Source organism: Numida meleagris, chromosome 22 (genome assembly GCF_002078875.1).
Source record: "Numida meleagris isolate 19003 breed g44 Domestic line chromosome 22, NumMel1.0, whole genome shotgun sequence".
NCBI lineage: Eukaryota > Metazoa > Chordata > Aves > Galliformes > Numididae > Numida > Numida meleagris.
Window position 1 is genome coordinate 5,322,838 of NC_034430.1, and position 9,414 is coordinate 5,332,251.

Here is a 9,414-nt window from a genome sequence, read left to right on the forward strand (position 1 = left end):
GAACCATTCTGCGGGGAGGGGGGGAACAGGTGGGGTAGAACCATTCCCAACGTGCCGGCTGGGCACGGCACGGGGCTCCCGGAGTGCCTGGGGCGAGCAGGGCCTCGAGGGCCTGGCAGTGCCAGCCTGTGTCAGCAGGGGCCTGGCATGGCAGAGTGCGGGCTCCAGGGGGCACCAGCAGGGCCTCGAGCCCCACGGCAGCATTGTCTCTGTGGGCCTGTGGCTGCAGCCCGCTCTGGGCCCGAGGCCTTGCCTACCCCCACTGTGGGCAGGAGAGGCCCTGACTGGAAGCGGCAGAGCTGGGGCCTGGTTGGCACCGACCCCAACCCCATGGGCCTCAGGCCCATGGCCTCCACCTGAGACCCTGAGGGCACCATGGGCTCTGCCTGAAGCCCTGCCTGTATCCTGAGGGGCTCCTTGGCTGCCTGAGGCCCTGCCCAAGCCATGAGGGGCCCATGGCCTCTGCTGTGGCCCAGCTCAGGCCATGAGGGGCTGCCTCACACTGAGAGCTCCGTGCTGTGTGTGGGGGCTGTGGGGCAAGGCGAGGAGGTGACATCCATGGGCACAGTGGTGCATGGCATGTCCCCAGTGCGCACCAGTCCATGGGCACTTCAGTTAGGGCATCGCCGTTCAGGGGCAAAGCTCTTTGGGAAGCACAAAATCTTCACTGCCAGGCAGTGCTCATGGGATGCTCGCAGAGTCTGTGGGGGCCCAGCGTGCCCCCGGCGCCGTGTGGGGCCTCATGGTTGCTGCTGGTATTGTCCCTCGGTGGCGGTGAAGAAGTCCTCCAGCACGCTCTTCATGTACTCGAAGGTGGGCCGCTCCTCGGGCCGCTCCTTCCAGCACTGCATCATCAGTTCGTACAGCTCCCGCGGGCAGTTGTCTGGCTGTGGCATGCGGTAGCCGCGCTCCAGGTTCTGGATCACCTCGGGGTTGGTCATCCCTGTGAGGGGACAACATGAGTGGCACTGATTTTGCATGAGCCCATCTCACAGGGAGCGCCCTACCTTTGTGAACCCTGTGGGAAACTTTCTTCCACCCCCCAGCCTCAGCTTCTGGAACCCCCCCACCCGCAGAGGGGTTTTGAGCCTGGCTGGCCACGTGCAGTGAGGAGAGGTCAGAACCATCGTGGGCTGGCAGGCAGCGGGGCCAGGCGGAGCGTGTGTGCGTGCAGGAGTGCATGCACACATGGGTGTGTGTGCGCCTGCGTGTGTGCGAGCCCTGCTGCTGTGCAGCTGCTGGGAAATCCTGACCTGGATACGGGATCCGGCCGTAGGTGACGATCTCGGTGAGCAGGATGCCGAAGGACCAGACGTCGGACTTGATGGTGAATGTGCCGTAATTAATAGCCTCCGGTGCTGTCCACTTAATGGGGAATTTAGCCCCTGAAAAACAGCAGGAGAGGAGGAATAAACGTTATGGGACACCCCTCTCTGTTGAACCTGATGTGACACCACAGCAAGCCTTTGTCTTTGCCGTACGCTAGAAGGAGCTGGATTTGGCGCAGGGTGCCTGTTCCTGCCGCAGCCACCAGATAGGGCTGTGGCCCCACCAGCAGCAGGAACAGGTGGGCTCCGGCAGCCCCCCCGCGGCTGGGGACAGTGATATGGGGCGGATGGGGCACGCAGGCTGCCAGCAGGATGGACACACACACCTTCACGTGCTGTGTACTCATTGTCCTCAATGAGGCGCGCCAGCCCAAAGTCGGCGATTTTGCAGCACAGAGCCTCCGACACGAGGATGTTGGCAGCCCGCAGGTCACGGTGGATGTAGTTCTTGGCTTCGATGAAGGCCATGCCTTCAGCAATCTGCAGATCAAAATAATCATAATAATCACAATAGGTGGTGCAGGAAAGCCCCAGCAGCCCCACAGCGTGGCCCTGTGCCCCCTCACCTGTGCAGCCATGTCCAGCAGTTTGTTGATGCTGAGCTTGATGCCCTCCGAGGTCTTGAGGAAGTCCACTAGGCTGCCTGCAGTGAAGGCAGCAGGTCTCAGTGAGCCCTGGGGGCTCTCTGACCCCAGGGGACATGAGATCATGCTGCCTGCCAGGTCCCTGCCCCACTAGAGCTGACCCCAGGGTCTCAGTGCCATGGTGCAGGCGTCACCACTGCAGCCAGGCACTGACACAGGCTGCCCAGGGAAGTGGTGGGGTCACCATCCCCGGAGGTGCTCAAGAACTGTGGAGATAAGGCAGCGAGGGACATGGTTAGTGGGCATGATGGGGATGGGTTGGAGTCAGACTTGGTGATCTTAGAGGTCTTCTCTAGCCTGAATGATTCAACGATTCTACCCGGGTGCCCTCACCCTTCTCCATGTACTCTGTGATGATGTAGATGGGCTCCTTGGTCACCACGGCATAGAGCCGCACCAGCCGCGGGTGCTGCAGGTTCTTCATCAGGTTGGCCTCTGCCAGGAAGGCACTGGGGGACATGCTGCCCTGCTTCAGGTTCTTGATGGCTACCTTGGTGTGGCCGTTGTAGAAGCCTGTGGGGAGATGGGGCAGCGCATGATGGAGGAGAGGGACCCACAGTGAGCACGTGTGGGGGCAGGTGGCAGTAACACGGTGGGGAGGTGGAGGAGGTGGGGAGGGGGCTGCATCTGTCTGCCTAGAGCATCCCAACCTCAAACTACACGAGGAAGATCCTTGTAAAAAGCCCAAGTCCCACAGGGCTTGTGCTGGCTTGGCAGCTCTTTGTTGACCCGAGGATGCTGTGGGTCTGGGCTGATGCTGCACACAGCAGTGCCCTCATCCAGGAGGAAGCGCCCCACTTTCACCCTGACTCACCCATCCAGACTTCTCCAAACTGCCCCGCTCCCAGCTTCTCCACCAGCTTCAGTGACTCTCGTGGCACCTCCCACTCATCCTGCCACCACGGCTTCTGCGGCTTCTGCGTCCGGCAGGGCTTGCCAAGGCGGGTGCACAGCCCATCCGAGCTGCCTGCAGCACGGGGGGAGGCAGAGCCAGTGTCAGTGTGCACGGGGAGCCCGGCATGACCTGCACTTGGGCGCAGGTAGCGGGGTGTCCCGCTCCTCCCATCCCACCCCATCCCATCCCCATATCCATCCTGCGGGCAGGACCGGCTGCTGACAGTGCGTACGTGTGTAATACTCCACCAGCTCGTGCAGGCTGCTGAAGGTGACCCGGGGAGAGATGTAGTACCCCCCGTTGTCCATGTTGCGAATCTTGTAGTGCTTCACTGTCTCGCCCTGGTTCTGGTCAAAGTCCCTCACGGACAGCGAGTAGGAGCCTGGGGAAGGGGTGCGGGGTTGTTGGGGTCCCGGCTCTCCATGCACGCTTTGAAGTGCAGGAGGAGCCGTGGGGGCTGGCGGTACCTTTGGAGGTCTCGCTCTCCCGGATGAGGAAGGAGCCGTGCGTGTTGCCCGATGCCAGCAGCTGCCGCTCCGCGTCCTTGCGGCTGAGGTTCTTGAAGAACCACCTGAGGACAAGGGGCAGGGTGAGGGCTGGGGGCTCTCACATCTCCCTGCTGCTCAGGCACGGCTCCTTATAGCCCCTCGGCCCTACTCACGGCTCTGGCTCCAGGCTGTTCACCATGGCCACGAAGTTGTAGGGGATCAAACCCTCCTGGCCCGTGGTGAGTGACTGCGCCTTCCACCACTCCCCACTCCTGCAAGGACACGGCCCTGTGAGCCCCCTCCGAGCCGGGCCCCCTGACCAGGGGGACACAGGGACATGGGGACACTCAGCGCTCACTCACTCTTCCAGGACACGCAGCTTCTCGCCCTTCTTAAGTCCCAGGTCCCCGTCATGGGTGGGTTCATAGTCATACAGAGCCACCACGAGCTTGTCTGGGGGGAGCGCAGGGTCGGGGTGGAGGTGGCCATGGGGCACCCCCAGCTGCCCCCCCCGTGGCCGGGCTGTACCTTGCAGTGGGGAGCACGGCGGAGACGTGGCCTCGTAGGACACCAGAGGATCCCGCACCTCAGAGCCATTGCGGATCAGCTGCTGGGAGGGAGCGAGGGGGTCCCATGAGGGCAGTCCCCACGTCCCCTCGTGCCCCCAAGGGCTTGGCCACCCCGCAGCACCCCTGGGGATCCTGTGGCTGCACCCTCACCTGGCGCTTGCTGTCGGGATCAATGGGGTAGTTGCAGTGCTCGCAGATGTCGATGTTCTCAATCCAATCCTCATCATAGTCCGAACTGCAGCAGCAGCCCATGGTGGCTATGGAGGGCAGTGAGAGAAGCCTTCATCCCCCCCCACCCCATCATCCCCATCCCCACATCCATCCATCCCATTTACCACGTCCATCTGTCCATCCATCCTATCCCTGCATCCACCTCTTACTCCCCCCATCACATGGCCCTTCCTGCACACTCTGAGTGGTATCCCCTGACTTCATCACCAGCCATATTTCCTCCTGGCTTTGTCCTGAATGCGTTAATTAAAAGCACAGAAGGTGACGAGTGCCAGGACACCCACCTCAAGCACCAGCCCCAGTGCCACGAGTGGGTGGAAGGAGCCTTCTTCCCATTGCGTGGCTTTCACCTTCCCACAAAAGCTGATGGAGCCTCGGTGCTGCAACGCACGCAAACAGGGGCCCACGGCCCTGGAAAATGCTTTTCTGCAGAATCCCCACACCCACGCCACCAGGGTCCGTCCCCACACAGGCATGGCCCCAGCCTGGGCCCAGGGTGCCCCACGTAGTTTCTGCCTTCCTGGCGGTGATTACCACTATACCGCTGTCACTCTTTTCTCCTCTGTCACCTTCATCTCAGGGGGGACGTAGTGTCGCCTGGGTGCCACTAGATCCTTCAGCCACTGAGCACACCCCAAGCCCACGTACAAGAACTGGGAGCACCCCCACACTCATCACCCTGCAGCGGGGACAGCACCACAGCAGCAGTGTCACCCTCCTTCCATCCCCACGGTGCCACCTCAGAGTGCCCACCACCACCATGGCCAATGGGAGCGGAAGCTGTGGGGAGGGGAGGGCGGCCCAGCGAGCCCCCCCGCCAAGCCCTGGGCCCTGGTGCCCCGCTTCCGCCCGCTCTGCTTTGAGAATGCTCATGGAGCAGCTCCACCACAGCCCCAGGGAGCGGGGACAGCAATGCCACCGCGGGGACAGAGCTCAGAGCTGAGCACAAACCCAACCCCATGGACCCAGAGCCCCCATGCTCCCATCATGCCCGTGGCACTTCAAATGCACATCCACCGCAGCAGAGGGACTGGGAGGTGTTTTTTCCTCTCTGCAAGAAGCCGGGTTGCGGAGGGAGGTGCTGCTATTGTGTCTTTTTTTCTGATGTACTCAAGCCACAGCGTAATTTCCACCGAGCAACCGTTCCACCTGCTCGGCGCGAGGGCCGTGTTGCGCTGGGGTGTTTGAAGTCAGTTTTTGTGACTGCATCTGTGCAAACGAATTTCTGCACGAAGGCTGCGTGCAAGCAACGTGCACACACCTCGCAGTGTCCCCAGCACGGGGCTGCGTTGCACAGTTGTCACACTTGCTCTTGCTGCTCCTCCAGGCGCTGCCCATGCTCAGCCCTTCCGCATGAGCGCCTCTGGCCAATGGTGGTTGGTCAGTGTGTGAGTGGGGCTGAGGTTGGGCTGACCCCACTCCTGTCCCCATGTGACCCAGCTGGACGCTGTGCCGAGTCAGTGGGGCAGAGCTGCCCCACGCCGCCATCACGGCACGGAGATGTTTGCACCAAACGGCACCGAAACCGGACGCATCTCAGTGCTTGAAACCATCCATGATGGGATGCCGATGGACCAGCACTGAGCTGCTGCTCGCACCCACAGATGGGTGAGGGCCTGGCACAGATCTTCCACTTTGCCCTGTAAACGGGGGCTGGCTGCCCTGGCACCGGGGCAGCTGTTGTCCCCCAGCATGGGGAGCTCCCATCCGTGCCTCCCACCTGCCCAAGCGCCATCGCTCCCAGCCCCACTGCGTTGAGCCCCCACTCTCACCCATCTGCAGAGCACCATCAGCGAGCACAATGTGCACCTGCCCAGCAGTGCTGACTGCAGAGCTCCATCCCGACCCCGTTACCTGTGGGCAGCGCAACGAGGACCACCGTTCTCAGACTCCCATGGCCGCGCAGCAGTGACGGTCCCCACTCACATCGTCCCCATGGCCGCGGGCCCACGCTGACCCCGGCAGCGCAGCTGAACCCCCGCACGCGGGTGCGCGCTCCCCACCGCCGCTCTTCGCTCTTGCTCGCTGCCTGCCCCGGTTTCCTGCCTCCTGAGCAAACTCTAGAGGAGCTGGTTCACAGCTCGCACACAACCGCAAGCGCTGGTGACAAACCCCGAGGCTTCCTGCCATCCCCAGCTGGGCTGTGCGTTGGGGTCCTGCTCCAGGTGCCCCCAGGCCTGGGATCGGGTGGGTTTGGGTGCAGAGAGCCCCTTGGCTGAGGTGGAGCGGGGGCACGTAAGTGGGCCATGTGCTGCACGGGGGCAGCGGTGGGTGCGACGCTGTCACCCAAAGGGCTGCGAAGCCCCCGGTCCCTTTGCAGCCCCCTTCCCAAAGCTCAGTGCTGTGGGATCGCAGTGGCAGCTCCAGTTGTGCTATACCAGAGCAGAAACCTCCTGGGCTGTGTGACACGTCCCGCACCCACAGCCCCACTTTGGCCATCACTACCACACCCCCCAGGTCTCAGTCCCCCAAGAACTGCAGTGACAGCTGAAATGGGGACAGACCAGAAGGGACACATCGTGCCCGGGCCGTGCCACGCCGCCAGCCCTGGGTTTTTGGAGACAGCTCTGAGCAGAGCAACCACAACGCTATTGTCTCGGCTTTCATGATCAAAGGCAAAGCCGCAGGTTCCCACCAGCTGCTCTGCAGCAGCGCAGGCAGGATGCCCAGCTGTGCCGGGGGGCACCGAGCGCTGCACCCACCCTATGGGGACATTCCTCAGCCCCACACCCAGTGCGTTCCCCAGCACCATGGGTGCCCCTGGGCAAGGGCTCACTGCCAGCCCCTGCCATGTGCAACAGCCTCGGGTGCTCGTGCAGCTTTCTCATTCCCTCCTGGTACCCCAGAACCCAAAATGGTCCCTTGAGCCATCCCACAGCTTCCTGGGTCACCCCGTATCTCCCCTGGGCAGCGCTTGCAAAGTGTGTTCTGTCACACACTGAGAGCAGCAGCTCCTTTGGCAAAGGGTTCAGTGTGAATGGAGGAAGGGGAAAAAAAGGAAAGGCAAAGTCCCCCAGCAAAAACAGCCACGGGTGGAGCCCCCCAGCCCTCCTGCACCAGAGGTGGGAGTGGGGTAATGCTGGGCTGCTGAGCACTGAGTACAGCCCCCAACAGCTCCAGGCTCCACGACCCACGCAGCTGTTGGCAATGAGCACTTCCTGCAGCAGCGCAGCCCCAGCACCCACAGCGGCCGGGTGCGTGGGGAGGGGCTGGCAGCGGGGTCCTCAAAGCAGAGACCCTTCTTCCCCAGCACGGATCCCTCCCAAAGCAGAAACCCATGAGAAAACCAGCCCACGGCACAGAGCAGGGAGCGAGTCCCCTCCTGGCATCCCACGGGGCTGGGACCACCGCTGGAGGCGTGGGCGGGCACCTGGGTGTGCACAGCAGGAAGCGCCCCTTCTCACCGACACCTCCTTTTATTCCTCCTCTGAGCGCTGCTCCCCACATCCTCCCCTGTGGCTGACCCCCACCACGCACATGTGCCCCATGGGGATGGCGCGGTTCCCTTAGCACAGACACGAAGGAGCTCAGCCCCGAGCCCGATGTCCCCGCGGCGCTTTGGGGGCACCCGTGAGCCCCTCCCAACCCCCGGGCGCACCCGTGGGTGCCCACGGGGCCCCGCTGCGCTCAGCAGAGGGAGAAGCGCCGGGAGTTGATGTTCATGCGGGTGACACCGATGTGCTTGAGCGGCATGGAGAGCAGGAAGGCGGCCTTGGGCGGGATGGTGCAGAGCAGGTCCGAGTCCTCCTCGCAGCCCTCGAGGCCGAAGGCGGCATCGTCCAGCATCTCCTTGTGCCGGTGGCAGGCCTGCTCCACCTTCAGCCGGTGCAGCTGTACCCGCAGGCGCATCAGCTGCTGTGCCAGGCGCTGGTCCGCAGCCTGCAGCTCCTGCTGTGAGGGAACGGGGCCGTCAGCAGGGGCTCAGCACCGGCAGGGCTGCTGTAGCAGCAGGGCTGGGGGACGAACCCTCAGGGAACTGGAAATACGCGGTGCTGGGATCAGCACAGAGCCCACGTGAGCAGCCCCAGGCTGGCGCAGGGACTGCGCACACACACGTGCACGCACGTGAGATCTGCTCAGGTAGGTTTGCACCCATGAGGCTGTTGCTGCCTGCACAGAGCAGCGGGAAGGGATGACAAATGCAGAGCCACAGTGCACAGCACTGGGCAGGGCAGAAGGGCAGATCTGCAGCGCCAGGCAAAACCCCACAACCGGCGGTCGTGCTGGTGCAGGAGCAGAGCTCTGAGCTGCAGCGGGAGCAGCCCCAGTGGCTCCTTGTGGGGTCAGGCACCATCCCTCCGTGCCCCTCGCCCCTCAGCATTACTCACCAGCTCCGTCCTGAGCCATTCCAGAGCCTCCTCCATACTGGGGAACCCGCAGACGCTGCCGTCCTGCTCAGCCCCGGGGTGCCCCGAGGTTCCCTTCGCCCCCATGGGGGTCTGCCTGCCCCAGCGCTGCTCCCGCACCCGTGCCTCCCACTCCAGGTAGGAAGGGCGGCGGGTCTGCAGCTTCAGCTTGGCCGTCAGAGCCTTCACCCCAGCCAGGCTCTCCTCGCCCGCAGCCGGCTCCTCTGCACCCAGCTCGGCGAACTTCAGCTGGCCCAGGGGCATGGCTGCAGCCCAGAACCCAAACCCCAAACCCCAGATCTTGGATCCCAAACCCCAGATCTCAGACTCCAGGTCTCAGCTCCCAAACCCCAGACCTCGGATCCCAAACCCCAGAGCCCAGTGCACCCAGCAGGGCGAGGAGCACCCACCGCAGCTGCGCTGAGCGCCGCCTGTTTATCTACCCCAGAACAATGAAGGTTGCAGATAATTATAACGGGCAGGAACTTTGCTTGTCCAGAAGAGTGCAAAGAAGTTGGTTTGTTGTTTTCCTTTTTTTTTTTTTTTTTTTTTTTTTATTGGTCCGTTTTCTTTCCTTTCTGAGCACTGCTGTCTCCGGTTGGGAGGCGGCTCCGTGTTCTCCCGGAGGAAGCGCTGCGAGGACGCGGTGATGTGGGGCCGGGCTGCGCCCTCCCGCCCCGCTACCGGCTCTGGGTGACACCGACTTCCCGTCCGGGCCCGGGGCTGCTAAAAAAAGGGCGAAGGAAGGGAAGCGAACAGCTCCGCGTGCCAACGGGGCGGAGTGCGGGGGCCGCGCGGTGGCGGTGGGCGCCCGACAGCTGCGGGACAGCTGTGCGCTGCGGGGCCTTAAGGTGGAACCCGCGGGGTGCGGCGGCCCCAGGGGCAGAGTAGGGCCCGGAGTCCCCCCCTCCCC

At 63.3% G+C, this 9,414-nt stretch overlaps 2 protein-coding genes across 4 annotated transcripts; both read right to left on the reverse strand.

Moving 5' to 3' along the window:
- On the reverse strand, window positions 7–7,407 carry LCK (LCK proto-oncogene, Src family tyrosine kinase). Of its 2 annotated transcripts, none has more exons than XM_021375622.1 (13): window positions 6,010–7,407; window positions 4,075–4,181; window positions 3,884–3,962; window positions 3,718–3,808; window positions 3,529–3,627; window positions 3,335–3,438; window positions 3,100–3,249; window positions 2,787–2,939; window positions 2,306–2,485; window positions 1,895–1,971; window positions 1,655–1,808; window positions 1,254–1,385; window positions 7–943 (listed from the first exon to the last, which is right to left on the reverse strand). In XM_021375622.1, the coding sequence occupies exons 2-13, from the start codon at window positions 4,174–4,176 to the stop codon at window positions 741–743; spliced, it is 1,524 nt and encodes a 507-aa protein (XP_021231297.1). In that variant the 5' UTR covers window positions 4,177–4,181; window positions 6,010–7,407; the 3' UTR covers window positions 7–740. The 2 variants fall into 2 exon arrangements, with proteins under 2 accessions (XP_021231297.1, XP_021231296.1); XM_021375621.1 differs by having other exon boundaries at window positions 3,884–3,965.
- On the reverse strand, window positions 7,553–9,233 carry FAM167B (family with sequence similarity 167 member B). 2 transcript variants are annotated; one of them, XM_021375624.1, is made up of 2 exons: window positions 8,484–9,233; window positions 7,553–8,043 (listed from the first exon to the last, which is right to left on the reverse strand). In XM_021375624.1, exons 1-2 carry the CDS (start codon window positions 8,763–8,765, stop codon window positions 7,783–7,785), a joined length of 543 nt encoding a protein of 180 aa, XP_021231299.1. In that variant the 5' UTR covers window positions 8,766–9,233; the 3' UTR covers window positions 7,553–7,782. The 2 variants fall into 2 exon arrangements, with proteins under 2 accessions (XP_021231299.1, XP_021231298.1); XM_021375623.1 differs by having other exon boundaries at window positions 7,553–8,046.